Raw genomic sequence first — 18,413 nt, 5'->3', positions numbered from 1 at the left:
TTCAACTTCGGTTTGGTAGGTAACTTTTGTAAACAATATTTTGATCTCTGAACAGGATCTAACAATTATATTTTATCGAAGGTATGCAGTTGTAAAACTTGTCTTTTCATTATTTTAAACCACTTTTCTAGTGGAAACTCACACAACCATAAAATTTCCTTTGAAATTTTGATTTTGAAGTTTGTTGCGAATTTCCTAAACCAGTTTTGTCTCCATAGATCTAAGTTCAAACAAAACTTAACACAACTTTATTTCGTAAATATTTTTGATTTATATCTCTGTTGGCCAGAAATAACACGATTTATGCAACCAAAATTATCAAAAGATGCTCTCCCTTATTTTAATATCATGCAGAAACCCTCTCATTAAATTACCCCACCTCTACCCAGAATCTGCCACTGGTCTCCCACTACGCATTTATCTTAAACAGCGTAATTTTAATGGCATCTACATTTAACATACAAACTAATGGATGCATACGCATCTTAATCAACTGACACTGTAAATAATAATTAAAATAATAATAATAACAACAAGAATAAAGAAATAAAAACGGAAGACCCTCTCAGGCTGTAGTTCGTTCTTGTACCGTATTTCATCATGACCTATTAACGAGTCGTAGCGAGTTTTCGGCAAAAGCGTGTCTACGTAAAGCCAAATGCCGTTATATCCCCGTCTTAGGATTGCAATTTATACATTTAAATTCTTCATTTGATAAGGAATTTTTCCAAATGTAGCACGTGGAATTAAAAACCATTTTTTTTTTAAATTTCTATTCTTGCTTGTCAAGACATCAATACTTAGCCCTAATATTCCAGCTGCAAGTGACTCGACCGTAAAACAGTCACTGTCAGCCGACTATATCGAAAAAAAAAAGACGTACTGCGTTATGACAATCCAGCAAATAAACAAATAGATAAATATATAAGTTATATACATCAAAACAGCCGCCCGTGAGTGTTCAGACACAAGCCGTGTCGGACTGCGTTCCTTTGGAGAAAAATTTGTAGCGAACTCTGCATGCCCGACAACATTTCCCCAGCATCCGTGTTAGGATCATTCAGTGAGAACTAACCTGTTCCTCACACAGAAGTACTTGTTGAAACTTTGGTACCGCTTTGCTCACTAGGTCGCCGACTGGTGCCTGCCAAGACTTGATTTTTACATTTTCCCATTCCACACATTTGACACGCTTCCTCGCGGAACATCCTGCACGTCAAAACGTACAGGAAAAAATTGACGCAGTGGTTGAATTTACTGAAGAAAAATAGCGTCTCTCGCGTAGTCGGAGTGATGAGGGCGTCCCCTCCATTGATGTCGATAATCTCGATGATGAGAAGTGGTCCAACCAATAACAAAAACGCACCGACTGTACATATCAGCATGACGTGTGTACTGGCATAACGATGTGAATCTTCAGTGGTGCGGCTATGTCGTCTGTGTCTCACGTCAGTCGCATTTCGTCGCAATTTCCACATGATAGCAACATCCAACACAAGCATTATTACCCATGTTCCAATTGTAACAATGTAATAGCTGTAATTTTTGATATCTGTAAAAGGTGGCTCAAAATCGCAGTCATGATAGTAATAATTAGGCACCTGCCACCAGAAGAGGTAAACGTTGAACGAGCAGACGAGAATGACGACACAGGTGCACGCGATCAGAATATTCTTGCGCGTGAAGACGCGCGGAGCACGGAATACAAAATGCACAACTGCAAACCTCTCAACTGTCACCATTAGTATGAAAAGATACGACAGAAACAGAGAGTTTGAATTAAACCAGTGCTCCAGGTTTCTCAGGATACATAGCCTTTTGACATCTTCCATTTTAGAGAAAAATGGTTCGACGGCGCAAAACACAGTCAGACTTGCCATCATAAGGAAATCTGCCAAAGCCAAGAATACAAGTATTACGAAAGTTGATCGTTTTCTTAGTTTGTCACTGGAAAGTACAATAGCCACAGTCGTTATGTTTCCGACCGCAGATAAACCCGTCAAAACGTAGACGGTGGTACACCAGCAAGTTCCAAATATATACCAGCATTCTGCCATGGCGCGCCTCTATGGTGTAATGTTGGTCTATTCTAAATCAATCCTGTCGCGTTTCTCTTATACTGGAATCCAGATCAGCGTCTCAGACCAGCTCCGATGCAAACTATAACCAAATAGTTAACAGCGATGAAATTCATAGGCATTTGGTGTCAGAAAAACACGTCTTTCCCTGAGTAAACACGGCTTCAAATCGCTTCACTTAGCAGATGAAACGAGAAGTGAGGAGGATGTCAACTTTTAGCATCCTAATAAGAGTCAATAAACGATGTATTCCAAGAATGGCGGATGTATGCTTAGTCTGAATATCCTGCATCGTTAAAGTTGCATCCGCTTTACGGTCCACTGTTTTGTTAAACAGCCGGATATTAACCCTTGACACGTTTCAGTGCCAAAAATCCCGTTGCTGTTATTGTGAGATAACAAACAAGTGTGCGACGTCTTGTCATGCAATATTTATATATTATGATAGGAAAAGTGGAAACCAAAAATAGCCATCGTGTAATGTAAATTTTGTTGTTAACATGAATATTTATTTTTTTGCTTTATTACAGCATGCCTCACTTAATTCGTCAACTTGTGACTCAAATATTATATCGTTTTTTTTTTCGAAAAAAAAACTTGTAGAACTGCCTCCCTTTAATATTAGCCGAGATTTATGAACAACTGTCCAGATTCCCAGGTCCCTTAATGCCCGAGTGCGGTGTGCGGTACTGTGCTATACGCCACGTATTAACGGTAAAATACCTAATTATTAATACTCCAACTGTAAACAAGATTCAACATTATTGTGCTTATACCGTGTTTCACTTTTTCAAGTTCATGTCTTTTTTTTTTTCTAATTAGAAACGTTATACTATTAGATAGTTTACAGCCACATCCAAACCCGGTTCAAGGAAGGAATTTAAAATAAATGGTTGAACCGATGTTCTGGGTGTAAGCTTGTGTCGTGAAGGAAGTGTAGCGGTAACATGAGATTTACTGCGTCGTAAATTGTTGTCCCCTTAAATTATTACTTAAGAGGACTTCCCAAATGAAGAAGTTTTGTACACTTCAACAGACAGATTTTGATAATAATTTCTGTGCTCTTCAGTTTCAAAACATTTGAAGGATGAAAACAATGCTTCATATGCAATTTCCATTTTTTTTTTCGTTTGCGCAAAAAGATGATTGTTACCATGTTTGCCCACTGCAAACGCGAATGCGTGATCTTTAACTTTGACAACAACTGTACTCTTTATATTTTGCACATGGCACATTGTCTTGCTGGATATCAATCATTACTCACTTTGTTTTAATACAAAAAAAACTATTTTTTTTTTCGAATTGATGACTACTGACCTTCAAGCAGTACACTGATATACCAGAAAAAAATCCACAAAAAATTCCAAGCAAACAAAATACTTTATTGAACCATCCATATACACTCTTATAACAAAAAATTGTAATACATGAAAAAGGGACAATTAAAACCATAATTATTATAACATATAAATTGTGTTGTAACAGTATATTTATTTTTAACTAGTCTTTTCTTAAACAATGCTCTGTCCTTTCAGATCCAATATTACCAATAGCTTAATTAATACAAAGTTGTCAATCTTATCTCCCTACAATAATGGTTGCTCAAGCATAAAAACCATTCCTTACTACAAATAACCCTGGTGGTACGACTATTTCAAGATTACTTCAGAATTACCCCTGGAAAATAGTACAGACATCTCACTTAAAACCTTTCCTTTCACAGCTTTGTGCAGCAGTATACAAAATGAATGAGAAAACTTTCCTTAACAAAATTAAACCTGAACTCAATGTAGATTTTTTAAAATCTGTTTATGACAGTTGCCCCATTATTGCTGAAATTTAGAGAAATTAATCAAGTCTGCCTGGTCAGACACGCCAAAAATTTAGTGGCAACTGGTGCACAATTCAACAAGTTCATAAATAAATATAGTAAACAATAAAGTATATTATCGCCATGGCAACAAAAATGAATCTGAAGTAGAGAGTTACACTGACCCAACTTCTAGAACAAAATATGAAATCCAACAATGGGCTAAGACTGACAAATAGTTTTCCTGTGAATGATTTTTTTACCTAGATTTGCAACCAAAGCTTTACAAAACACTTTAAAAACCGCGAGTTATAATGAAGTAGAAATGGCAAGAACATGAAGGATTCATTTCAATATGGAAGATTCAAGACTTTGTAAGAAATCACCGCACCTAATTGCACTTGTGAGAAACAAGACCCTAAACCTTAATCAAGCTAGAAACTGAGGTCTAATTTTCCCATGGCATATCAGTAAGGAAAGCATATGGACTAAAAGAATGGAAAAAGAGTGCAGCTGTTCTTGAAAATCAACCAAGAATATATGATATGGAAAAAAATGGTTTATCACAGTTAATAATAGGTGGTGCTACAGTAGTTGCATGAGAAAAAATTCAACATAAGATGAAGTTTTGTCATTCGAAACAGTAACACAGGCTTTAGTTCAAAAGCTATTCATATCCTTAAAACATCAAACTTCTTATAGGCAGTATCCAAATAGAAACAAAACAAAAACCCAGGTAAATACAAAATCTAGTTGTCATCAGGGTCTTCTTGGTTTTTTCCTTTTTCATTAGCTCAAGATAAACAGTCAATAGGATAAACTAGATACCAACAAGTGTCCAGATTAGTTTGTGAGGAATACAATTCAACAATAGCAACTGCATGAAGACTGTGTAAGTTTGTCTGCTGAGACAAGATACTAAAAATATGTCTCTTCAAATAGTCTAGCACTCTAGTTTTTTTGGTTTCCTCAAATTGGAGCAGACTGGATTCCTCTCAAACAATGCATGTTTTGTAAATCAATGTATCTGTAAAATATTTCTGGAAAGACCTGACAGTTACAAGCTTTAATGCAAAATGACAAGCTTCTTAACCTAAATATAAGGCCACTTCCCTAAAAGACTCTAAACAAAATAAGTCTGTAGCAAACAATTTTGAATGTACCGAGTTACAACTCTGTATATTCATGGCAACATAACACTTGGTTTAAATTTCAACAAAACAGTAAAAAATAGCACAGCACAGGCTATGACATAAAAAAGGTTTGGGGAGTCTAAAAAGTGTGATTCACTGATTTCTGTTCCAGAAAAGAGGCAACTGCTGGTTTACCCAGGAGAGTGGTTTGAAGAGGGTGAGGTATTTCAATAATCAGCACTCTGGAGATATGGTTTCCTGAATTTTTTCAGTATCATAGATAAGTCTTAGTATTAAATAAGCAATGATTTTTATTTGTAGCAGCATCAACTACTTTTTTTTTTCAACACAATGTTTCAACTTGCAACTTATGTGATTATACAAATATAACAATAAACATCTCTAAAGAATACGAGAATACATGCTAATATGGAGAAGAAAATATGATTTCCCAGGCAATAGAAAATATTCCATGAATAAGTGGACAGACAGGCAATCTTTTAAATTCCTTTTCCTTTTGTTTTGAACCACACATCTGCCTATTTTTTTTAAAGAATGCTTTAAGAATAACAAAGGGAATGTTTCCAATAAGGTTTTTGGCCACAAATGAGAATTCACAACTCCCAATACACAAAGTAATACCTGCACAAACTGAAGTCCAGCTGGACAACTAGGACATGCCCTTGTCCAGGTGGACATCTGGACAACAGGGGACAATTTTCCTCATCAAAATCATGGATAAGTTTGCCCAATTGTATTAAACATCATATCTAAAACTTTAAATACAGACTTACACATGAAAACACGCCATAGCTTAGAGCCCAAATAACAATACTGATCCACAATGAGCAGATTTCAATAACAACAACTCAAAATGTTTGACACCCTGACAATCATAATCTTTGTTTACACACCCACTGATCTTGAGAGTACACCTCGTCTCAGTGGTGGGTGGGGGATAGTTTATCAAAGAATTATTGCAATATTTGGAGTTTTTTAATGTCTAGCATAATTTCAGTTTTGGTTTAACAAATCAACTGGTGTGTTCCTTTCTCAAACCATAAAAAGTCCCTGAAAATAGATTTACACCCATGCAGTGAACTGATGTGAAAGACACCTTCAATAATATCACACACTCACATACTTACACCCAACAAGCAGGCTGAAGCAAACACTTCATCAAGCAGTGCTGCCCCTATTGTGTAAGGAGAGAACTACATCATCCAGTCAGTGCTGCCCCCTATATTGTGAGAGTAGAACTACACCATTGCATTCTATATGCCTGGGTGGTCAGATCAACATGAGATTAAAATTCCAAGATACAAATAGAACAATTTATAAATATTATTATAAACAAAAGCTTATGAACACAAACTATCACAGTTACCATACAAAAGCATACTACTTGAACCCAGGATGGATTGTTAGTAATCATAAGGCAATTCTGAAGATGTTCTGTTATCTTGATTGTCTCCCATGTTTGCCTAATAATTATGCTTCAATTAAGTGAGAAATATATTATACATAAATAGAGTAAGAGAGAAAGAGAGAGAGAGAGCTTAAAACCAGAATTCGTTTCTCGTCTAATTTTCCAAAATCAAAATATCTGTGATAGTTTGATATGTTCATAAACCAGTACCATTATGTCAAAATTTAATTAAGTCACAGTTATACTTTTACAACAATCAATATTTGGCCTAGCCTAAGTTTAACACATGCATATGGTGACAAAAATACAACACTCTTTTTAAGCTTTTTTACCATGCTTATAATATATAAGTATAAAATACAATAACAAAACACACTAAATCCTAAATTAACAAAATATGAAAATTCAAAATTTCAAACTGGATACAAGTAATAAAACTCAACATCAAGATCATTTTAAGAACCAGCAAAAGTCAAAGGAGCATAAAATTGTTTTTTCTTTTTTTAAATACTTTTGTGAAACTTGCAAAATAAATGAAGACTGCGTATAACATATGGCATTACTTGCATGGTAGTGAGGTTACAAAAAGTGATTAACATGATTATTATAATATACAAACAACCAATCAAATATCTTCACTGGTAATACTTTGGATCCAACAGTGTTGGTGTTTTAGGATCACTAAAACAACTGTATTTACAGCAAGTATTTTTTTTACAGCATTGCATAAGACAATTTGTGACACAATATCAAACCATGTACCAAGACCAACAATATCAACTAGTCTGATACTGGTGATGCCCCAAACATCTCTGTGTAGATCTCCTAAAACAGACAGTCAAAATGACTGGGACTTGAAATGAGGCACAGCAGTTTATTTTCTTAGGTATTGCTATGAGCAGAGTTCTAACTGGGTGCATCATGCATGAACAGCGAATGTAAGGAAGCATTTGATTGGCTGCTGAGTTTAGACAGTTCCAAGGCACTCTAAAACAAAACGTAGCAATGTAACAAGTTTGGATATGGAATTATTATGACTTGATATGGAATAGAACAGTGTCAAATATCAAACACATATCACTTAACCTTCCTATGTTATTCTTTAACCATAAATAGCCTTAGTGATGCATAAATAGACAAACAAGCTGTTTTTGGCCTAGGCAATCCATGGCAGCTTATTCAGCATATGCCTGGTGTGATGCGGTAAACAATAAAACGTCTGCCATCAATTTACTAGGCCAAAGGCTGCTCACTTTCCCAGAGGGGACTAGGGAGGGAAAATTTTAAGTAACATTTAAAAAGTTTTTGTCAACCTGTACCAGATAAAGTAAGACAGTACTTTTATGCATGTTTGCAAAATAGTCTGCGCACACAAAACATTCTAAACTGTGCAAATGGTGTCATGCCATGCCCTTTTTCCTTCCTTCCCTAAAAGAAAGTGACCACCTCTCAACAGCCTATGCAAGGTACAGCACAAAAAAAATCAATATTTGCATGCTGCATACTGAGATTTGGATATACATCCGACATGAAGAAAGACATAGAAAATTGATCCCTTGATAGCATGAGTCATAAACTCTCCAACTGCACACGATCTGCAGTTTCACAAACACAAAATTATGTTTTTTGAAAACCAGCCCTCTAATGGTTGATATAATGAAATCACTGGGCTTTTTCTGTGGGGTAGAAAATAGGTCATTTTTTTTACAAATAGATAGAGATCAACACTATTATCATAAAATAGGATAACATGGAAAATATGTGTGAATATAAGTATATATGAATATAAAGTTTGTTCACATCTAGGCATAGTTTTCAACACATTAGCAAAATACAAATGAAGTAGTCAAAATCAACATGCTGCATAAACCAACCTTAAGCTGATATCAACACCAATACTTAATTCTCATTTTATCTTAACTCTAGCTATCATATATTATATCAAATCCATGCAATATAAGTGCTCTGAAACCATAGCCCCCCAAATCTAATCATTACCACTTCTTCATGATGCAAGGCAGTAAGAGTCCACACATTTTAAACATTGTGCTATATCAGAAGAATAAAACAATCATCTACCTTTCGCTACGGAATGTTACATAAACTGCCAATTTACTAGTGAGTTTAAAAGAGAAACATGGACATAACAATTTCCTTTTGACAAGGTAAAAGAAACCTTTGGATATTGTGTCAGAGAACCAGAAACAAAGCACCAACAGCAGCAAGGGAAGTTTCCAGACCAGATTAGAAGGATATATTGAAGCCACTCAGCTTTTTGGAGCACTGCCAATTTCCAGCACAGACACCCAACAGACCAGGAACAAATGGCGTTTCTAGGCACCAATTTGCTGTGCATAGAACACTTCCTAAATTATGATTTCCCTAAAATCAACAACCTCAATGTAATAACATGATAAGAGAGAGAGAGAGAGAGAGAGAGAGAGAGAGAGAGAGAAGATCATCTTCCCTAAGATTTATCAGATTGTATCAGGGCACTTTGTAGAGAAACACACGAGAGCCAGCAGGGCTGGGACTCTTATTCCTTTCAGATATCAAAACAATGAGACATTCCTAGTTTAATCTGAGCCCATAAAATAACAACAGCATTTGCTGGAACCGCAGCTACCACTGTTGCCCCTGATATAGGATACCATATAATGCTGTGAATAGGAGCCGACATCTAAAACACCCAGACCCTTACTGCCAAGACTACATGATTAAAACCTCATTCTCCTGTTTATCTCCTGCCTATATATTTTTTTTACTAGATTCACACTCCTCTTAAGCGTCAAAGCTATGACTTAGTTTATATTATAACAACAACGAAGTGAAAATATATATCGTTTTTCCCTCTCTGGAGAGGCAAAGACCACATAAATGCTCTACAATTACACTGACTTATTCTTGTGCGATAATAATGATATATAAATATCTCTGATGACACTCTCTGTCCTGATCAACACATAACATTAACTTTTCGATGCACATGATTAATCTTTGTTCTACAATCTATATTATATACAACTGAAAAATATTAAAATATAAAAACAGTCTTTGGAAAACACGATTAGCAATCTAAGTCAGATTGAAGCACCACACTCAGTAGTCGTTCACTTTATATAAATAGAAACAACAGATCATCCTGCTACTGCTCTTTCCACACATTAAGCAATACAACAGCATTATCACCATCATCTCAAAAGGGGCAAGAAACTCGATAAAAGCCTTATATTATTGGGTCAATATTTGATTTCAGGCAGGTTAGATGCTTTTGAATGAGCAGGTTTTTTATGATGCCTGTATGACTGCATTAAAGACCCTGGCACTCGGAATTTGCTGAAGTTATGAAAATGGCAGTAGCATGATATTTGATATCTTGATTCAAACTCTATGTACACCTTAGCTTAATATTGCCTAGATCAAAAAGATGAGAAGAGGTAGCTAAACTGTGAAGCAGAACACCTTTTTGTTAATTATTTCACCAGTGTTTCAACAGAAGGTGTCTCTAGCTATCACAACATTGAAAAATAAAATAGTTATACGAGCATCACAAAAATTCAAACATCACTGGATAGATAATAAGCACTAATACAGCTTCTTTGTTGATGTTATCTGAGGAGTCCCAAGGATTTAATTTCCGCTGCAGAACATTTCCGCACTTAGCATCTATTTTGAGCAGGCTGAACTTGAAATTGTGCCAACCTTGAAAATATGACAAAGGGGGGAAAAACTAACAGTGATGGTTTTACTCTTGCTCTTTTCTTTCTATGACAACCTGTGGCGCAATAAATTATAATACTCTTTTGGTGTGAAAATAACACAACAATGTCTGATATGAGCAGGGGTAGCAAATTCATACAAAACTAAACTATTTGCAATCAATGACCAAATATTAGTGACAAAAAGTCCAATTAAAAAAAGACCCTGAACATGATGATCGAAAAAAAAAAAAACAAAAAAAAAAACTGCATAACCAGTCAGCACATCTGTTGTACAGCAGCAGTGCAGTTATATATATGGATATATACGTATGACAACAGCAGCAAATTGCACAAATTATGAAGTATGTAATGTAACAGAAAGCTAGCAACAACGTGTGTACAATATGATATTGCATTTGCATCCACTCGCCTAGGCAACTAGTGGGCAGTCCTGATAAATATATATATATATAATATTCGAAACATTTGTCAACATCTGGCACGTAGTTCATTTATCATAACACAACAACAATTTTTGTCAGAACTTGGTTCTTCTTTCAACAAAATTTTTTCAATCTCATATTTATGGCTTATAATTCTCTTGGTAACTTGGTGTAACTTCTATGGCGTTGGTTTGACGTACAAAATCTAACGATCAATGTGAGAACTGATGTAAAATCTATGTTAAGTTCGATCAAGTTCTGACAAAATTGATTCTAAATACTGGAAAATAACATGTGAAGCCCCACTGCAAATATTCTATATAAACAAGAGTAATATTGATTTTTGACTTGTGCTTTTTTTCTTTTCTACTTGACAACAACAAAGAGTATATGTAATAACGTTCAATGTTAACACTGTACTTTTCAAGTTTTATCTTACAAAAATCAACAGGTGCACAAAAACATCATGCTATATGTATATTAAGATAATTATTGTTTAAAATACTATTTCTTAAGTCTTCAATGACCAGGTTTGAAAAATTTGATTGCATAATATTTCTTGGATAAGATAGTAAACTTCAACAACCTGCAAAGTCTGAGACAAGGATAAAGCACACATCTGTCACATCATCTTTCCTTCAACTTCACACTAAGCCAAGTTCACAATTAGTCAAGTTCACACTTAGCCAGATAAAATACCAGAGCACCAAAACACCTGATCACCCACAGCACTGCAATACAACAGTTAATGGCTAAACGTGTTAATAATACTTATCTAGGACATAATAAATACACTGATATACTGTTGTTTGTCATATAACATAGAGACAAACTCAAGTATTAACATGCCACGTATGGCCCTTAAAGGATACCAATCGTAGAGAGGACATCATTCGGCATCGTTCAGAGTTCTTTCACCAGGCAACCTTCAGAGTTCTTCAACCAGGCAACCAATTCAAAAGCAATCATCAAGTAGCAAATCAAGTTTTCAGTGGGAATTGGTCATTCACAGATATCTATGCGAGGTCTAAAGGCCACGGTCTTCTTACATCCCAATGTTCGGTAGCTGGTAGTTGTTGTAGCGGTACACATACAACCTGTAATCCTTGCTGGCCAAGACTACGGAGCTGTCGTCCATCAGGGCCACATCAAAACACTGTGCATGCTTCACCTTGCTCTCCAGGGCATTGATCAGCTGTCCCTCCTGGGTGAAGATGGTCAGGTTGAAGTTGTTGTGGTTGTCTGCAATGAGGATCTCTCCAGCCTGGTTGATGCCTACACCAATGGGATAATTGGTCACTCCCTCACCACCAATCTGCCGTAGGAAAACCCCCTGGTAGCTGAAGACCTTTACACAATGGGCTCGATTATCACTGATGAAGATCTCTTCCTTGTCATTCACCACCACACCATTTGGGAACTCGAGATGCTTTGAGCAGCTGAACTTGTGAAGGACATTCCCCATCTGGTCGAAGATGATCACCCTCATGACCTTGCACTCCACTATGATGATCCTCCCCTTGTTGTCCACAGTGACCCCCCTGGGGTGCTGGAGGATGTTGGCACCAAACTTGCACACAAACTGGCCATACTGGTTGTAGATCTGGACCTGGTGGGTTGGACTTCTCTCAGTCACCACAATGTCTCCTGATGACCTCACGACAGAAACCCGGTTTGGGTATAGCAGCTGACCATCTCGCTTCCCACACTCCCCAAACTGAAACTTGAACCGCCCCTCACGATCAAAGATCTGGATTCGATGGTTGTTGGTGTCTGCAACAATGATGTCATTCTGAGCATTCACAGCTACGCCGCTGGGTTCAGTAAACTGGCCCTCCATCACGCCAAACTCCCCAAACTTGCAGTGGTAGATCATCTTTTGCCTCTTGATGTGTGAGATCTTGGGTGGGTATAGACTGGCCGTAATCAGCTTGGAGGTCAAATCCATCACAGGGTCTGGGAGAGTAGTACTGGCTGCTGTGGAAAAAACATCACCCACACCACCATTGCTACCAACAACACTGCCACCACCATTCTGCATGATCTCGAAGCCTCCACTTGACCACTTCTCGTAGCCATTACTGCTGGTTGTGGTAGTAGACGTGGTGGTACAGAAGCTGTTCAAACTGCTATTGGAGCCAAATGCCTTGGTGAGAGGGTTGGGTTCAAACAGACTCCCAGTGCCGTTTGGCAGCAGCCCAAGGGAACCATTGGGGTGTCGAGGCATCTTGACCCCATTAGGGCGGGCGATGGGCTGTGGCTTCGGTGGCATGTTCAGGTCAGCTGTTTGGCGAATGTAACCAAAGGTGTTGCGCACCCCAACTTGAATGGCTTGGTAGTTTGACACAAACTCAATGTCAAACATGCTCTGGGCACTGACATCTGGGTTGTAGTTTATGATACTTTGGATGCGGCTGTCTAAAACTCTCTTGAACATCAGGGTTTCTGTCACACTGGCATATTTTGTTAACTTTTCGATAAACTCTGCAGACTGGTAGAGCTTTTCAATGGAGTCCTGCATTTTCTGTGTGACAGCTGATAAGGAGACCTGCTTGGAGTTGTATACACCATCCAGCTCTTTCAGGCACTCTTGCTTCCTTTCTTCAAGCATTGATAAGTAGAAGTTATATGTGTCATTGATCTCATTCTGGGCTTTGTGAAACAGAATCTGAAGGCGGTTTGACGAATGCTCAACACTCTTTGATGCACCACGCAGGTTGTTGGCCTTGACCTTGGCTTCATCCACCAGGTGGCGCAGCATTTCCACTTGCTTGCCACCAACTTCCGTGGTGACGTCATGCTCATGGCCCTTGTGATCCCCCTGGGTACACTCCTTGCAAATAGGGGTCTCACAAACCTTGCAGAAATACTTCATGATCTCATTCTTATGCTGGCTGCAGGTGACGCTTTTTTCCACGTTGACTTCCTGGTCATTCTTATTCTGCAGCTCCCCTAGGGTCAGCACCCTGTGTCCCTCAAAGCAATGCATGAACTGATGGGCCATTACACAATTTGGGCATAAGAAATTAGCACAGTCAAAGCAGCGTGCAACAGCATTGGTGTCCTTACTCTTGCATCCCGTGCAGCTCAGGGCGTTGCCAATCTCTGCATTGGCTTCCAGCAGGTTACTCACAGCATAATCAGGTAGCAATCCCACCACACCAGAGGCAGGCAGGAGGGTCTCCTGGCGACACGTGGGGCACTGGATCTTTTCAGGGATCTCCTGCATTTTCTCCAAACATGGCTGGCAGAATGTGTGGAAGCAACTTAACACTTTTGGGATTGTGTAGGTCTCAGTGCACAGGCTGCACTTTGTGTTGATGGTGATGTCAAGCTCTTCTACTGAGTTTGATGTTGACGTTGATGTCATGGTGTCTGTTGAGGAAGGTGCTGGGGAGGCCATCGTGTGTTCTACAACCATTGATCTCTCTCACAGGAAAATTGCACCTGGAATTAAAAATAAATAAATAAATAAATAAATAAAAATTACATGTAAATAACTGACGGGCTAATGTGGATAAATTGATACTTGATACATTAAAATACACTGAAACTTAAACCCTACCCACAGCTAAAGCAAGTTAAGTGAAAATATTCAGCAGTCAGTAAATTTGAATAGCTACAGACAAATATCCTCTAAAATATATCAAACTTTGAAAAATATATATCTATGTGGTGTAGGTATAATCTGATGCATGATGGAATGATTAGATTTAATGAGCATTCTAAAATATGGTGCTCTCAATCCCTGGCTTGAAAGGCCCCATAATGACACTCCACTACCAAAATAAGAATATCATGTATAAATATTTACATTTAAGTTCAAGATCAAAGGATTTAGGTTGATCCCAAACACAAACTTCTGCAAACAGTGTGTGGAGGCACAGCAAGTGCCATTGATATCAGGGTGGTTTGATTGGTCAGACACAAATTATAAACAGCACACTAATGCGATATTACTTCAAACTCTACACTCGTTTCTAAGTAAATACTGTAACAGCAATAACCAAATACTTTTTTATTGGCCTAGCAACTGTAGATGATAAATGACTTTCATAATATTCTTTTATCAAAAACCTACTAGTACAGTAAATATTTTACCTGATGTTGCTTGCCTGACATCAGTTATCTCATTTATAAATGACAACAAATATTGAACCTTCATATAATTTATCACTTTCTTCATGATGACCTTGTGGAGTTCAGCCACGTAGCACATAAATCAAGTGCTTTCCATGGAGATTTCTCCTAACTAATGTTAACTTAAAGGTCATTTTCATTTGGGGGACAACTTTGAGCACTTGTTATATCTACTAGTACAGGTACTTGAGATCTTGACACCTCTCAGTCCTCAACTGAACTGAACATTAACAGATAAAACCAAATTTAAAACAGGTTCCTGCTGACAACTAAATGCCATGTTCATCAGATAGTCTATCATGTGGAAGCCTTGTTTAGGTCACCTGGCTACAAAAAAATGTAAACAAAATACAGGTGATATTGATAAATAAACTAAACATTAAACTAAACATTCATGTACTAAAATAAGATCTGATGATACAAGCATTGTTTGTTATATTTTTGTTTTACTTCAGGGATAGGACCTTCACACTTGAAATATGTACACCTAACACCCATTGAAAGAAGCAACAAATTATTTTCTGCTGAAGCAATGAAGAAATGTTCTTATCAATCACCTTTTCATGACGGTATGCAGGAAAACAACACACAATGTAACTTATTAGCAGCAAATCGAGTTATCACTTCTGTCGAAATGCCAGGTTTGTTTCATAACAAGTACCTCATATTTCAAACAGTTATGCAATAATTGCCTAGAAATAATAATGTACAGATTAAAATGTCATTAAAATTCTTATTTGTTTTACTCATAATTGAAGTATTTTTATCTATATCCAGAGCTTATATTAAATACAATTTGGTATTATTAAATAGGTGTCACTTCATTCTAAAAAAAAAAATTTAGAAATCAGACTGCTATATTCCATACAACACAATCAACACTCTTACTTCAAATCAGTAAATCAAACTTAAAAACATAAAGTACATTTAAAGGTTACTGACTGTTTTTTTTTTTTTTTTTTTAATTTTTAGAATTCACTGTCATTAAATATGTTGACACTTTCTCTGGTGAATTAATCACTTCCATATTGAACTTACATTTTAACACACAAAAATCTGTCTGTTCTTTATTCCTAAAAATGTTACTGTATTCATAATTTTAAGTTAATACATATTACATTTTTCAATATGGCCTAGTTTCTGATATCTGAATTTAAAACAGCAAAATACATAATCCATGCCCAATTTAGTCAAACATTTGGTACTTTTGTAGTATACCCCCCCCCCCCACCCTGTAACTTTCTGTAACTTTCACTTTTCAAACAGTTTTTTACATTTTCTTGTTCATCTATGTCAAAGCTGTTGAAATAAAATGCTTTTTTAATTACCTGTGGACTTTTTATTAGTTTTAATCAGGTTTAATCCAGCCCATTGAAATACAATGTTAGAATCTTCAATTTACACCCGCAGTCAATAACTTGCCGCGTTTTCGTTGGCTAACTCTAGGGTAATTTTATGTGAACAAGTAGCTCATAATAATTTCACAGAGGAAGTCCAAGTATACAATGTATCAATCCTATGTTCACATAAAATAAGGAAGAATTAGCCAACGAAAATGCGGCAAGTTGTTGACTGCAGGTACATCGTAAATTTTCACATTGTATTTCAATGGGGTGGATTAAACGTGATTAAAACTAATAAAAAGACCACAGGTAATTACAAAAACATTTTATTTCAACAGCTTTGACATAGGTGAAAAAGACAAAGTAAAAAAATGTTTGAAAAATGAAAGTTTCAGGAAGTTACAGGGTGGGGGGGTACACTACAAAAGTACCAAACATTTTACATCTTTCATAGGACCACACAACAACAGACACACCCATCTTTGACAAGTTAAGTAACTTCTTAAGCCAATAAGTGAATTTCCAAATTGATTTTACTGATAAAATCAACTTTAAACAAAATAATGACATAGGTGTGACAAGAACTGGGAAATACTTACATCTTAAGGAATATATAGGAAAGTTTTTTTTCAACTGTCATTAATAAGTCTGGCTTGTGAAATTGACATCAACACGCTGCGTCTTACGTCTTACTGAATACATTTATCCAAGACCTGTTGATATATAAGAACCCTCATCTATTAAAATACAAAGCGAACGTAAACTTTCTTAAGGCGTGACATCAATAAAATCCATAAACTAGAAGAAAAATACAAAGTAACCATTACCTTCTTGAATAGTAAAGGCAAAGTCAGCTGATTTTGACAGCTGTCGAGGGGTTAAAACGAGCTATTTCACGGAAAGCCTTTTGGGCAACTATCTTCCTGGTGCAAAGGTTCTCCAGTTTATTACTGCAGTGCCCAAGAGATATGATGCATCGGATAAGGGGCCGAGTCATTTCTTTAAAAACATGGACATTGCAAATTCCGGATGAATCATACAAATATCGATCGCCATGTTTGACAACTGCGAACAAAAACAAAGAAACGTGAACTGTTACACATACGAATTTGCACGATCGCAATGGTCTTACCTTGCCGATCACATATACAAATTATCTATATATTACCTGTAAACCTATGAATAAGGTAATTAAATATATACTTACTTAAATTATAACAAATTTGAAATTTCTTTTTCTCGGAAGACAAAGCACCTTTCAACCCGCCATCTTCGAATACAACTGACCTCGTTTCCGCGTGCATCTCATTAGCTGGTGCCGCCATCTGCTGGTCATGTGAGGTATGACAGGTGCATCTGCTGAAACCCGAGGCTATTTATCTAGATTACTGTTCATAGAAAGACAAAGAGGAAGCATTCCTTAGAAAAGGAAGGATCGATCAGGGATATGCATTTGTTATGATTGTTCAGTTTACCGCCTTGAACACTTCTTTTATGACGTCATGCCTTTTAGAAGCATTACAGTTCATTGAAATATATTGAATAGCCTATATGAAATGCCCCCCACTCCCGCTACGGTGCTCCTTTCACGGAATATCGTTAACAAAGCTGGACAGGAAAAACATTCTCGCCATGAGATACAGACTGCTTGCATAAAAAGTCAATAAATGAGTGTATAAACTTGACCCAATTAAAGCCGAGACAAATCGTTGGAGCAATTAATTTAAGTGACGCCGCACCCGAAGATATCTTTTATTTTTCGCCCAGCCTTCCCGATCTTGTCTTTCTGCACAACCTATTATATTATATTATATTATATTATATTATATTATATTATATTATATTATATTATATTATATTATATTATATTATATTATATTTTTGCATGTGTAGGTTGACGAGACTTTTTGTATCGTATCTCGATTTGCAGTGAAAATTGAAAAATAACATTTTTTTCTAAATAATGGCTTTGTAAGCAAATGGGTTTTAAATAAGAGTAATTAAGTAATTATTTTATGTCGTTAAAAAAATAAACTTAAAATGTAGGCACCAAATCATTGCGGACGAATAATGTGAGTTTTGATTACCATTAATTAACTAATTTTTAAAAAAGATTTCACTCTAATTTTTATGTGTTTACTTTAAGGGCATGTAATAGGGACCCGTGTCCCAATGGCGAAGCAAAGGCGGATCCAGGATTATTTGAAGTGGTGTCCGGAATGACAAGCCTCGGATGCGAAGCCGACCATCGCCCCTTTGACGTGTGGTTCGGGGCCTTCTCAAGGGCCCCGAAAATTTTTGGTGTTTTGGAGGGCAAACGGTTCCCTTGGTACGGT

General features: G+C 36.7%; 1 protein-coding gene across 3 annotated transcripts; it reads right to left on the bottom strand.

Annotated features, from left to right (window-relative positions):
• Positions 1–3,439: 3,439 nt before the first annotated feature.
• Positions 3,440–17,429, bottom strand: LOC106174553 (protein brain tumor). 3 transcript variants are annotated; one of them, XM_087009980.1, is made up of 3 exons: positions 17,285–17,349; positions 16,677–16,790; positions 3,440–14,041 (listed from the first exon to the last, which is right to left on the bottom strand). In XM_087009980.1, exon 3 carries the CDS (start codon positions 14,013–14,015, stop codon positions 11,640–11,642), a length of 2,376 nt encoding a protein of 791 aa, XP_086866106.1. In that variant the 5' UTR covers positions 14,016–14,041; positions 16,677–16,790; positions 17,285–17,349; the 3' UTR covers positions 3,440–11,639. The 3 variants fall into 3 exon arrangements, with proteins under 3 accessions (XP_086866106.1, XP_013411612.1, XP_086866107.1); XM_013556158.2 differs by lacking the exon at positions 16,677–16,790 and having other exon boundaries at positions 17,285–17,429; XM_087009981.1 differs by lacking the exons at positions 16,677–16,790; positions 17,285–17,349 and adding an exon at positions 16,905–17,254.
• Positions 17,430–18,413: the final 984 nt, after the last annotated feature.

The sequence above is a fragment of the Lingula anatina genome, chromosome 3 (assembly GCF_051362555.1).
Source record: "Lingula anatina isolate TDL-2025a chromosome 3, LinAna3.0, whole genome shotgun sequence".
Classification (NCBI taxonomy): domain Eukaryota; kingdom Metazoa; phylum Brachiopoda; class Lingulata; order Lingulida; family Lingulidae; genus Lingula; species Lingula anatina.
This window is presented reverse-complemented; position numbering and strand designations above follow the sequence as displayed.

Excerpts from the sequence above, each read along its gene's own strand:
- LOC106174553 (XM_013556158.2), bottom strand. The coding sequence starts at position 14,015 with ATGGTTGTAGAACACACGATGGCCTCCCCAGCACCTTCCTCAACAGAC.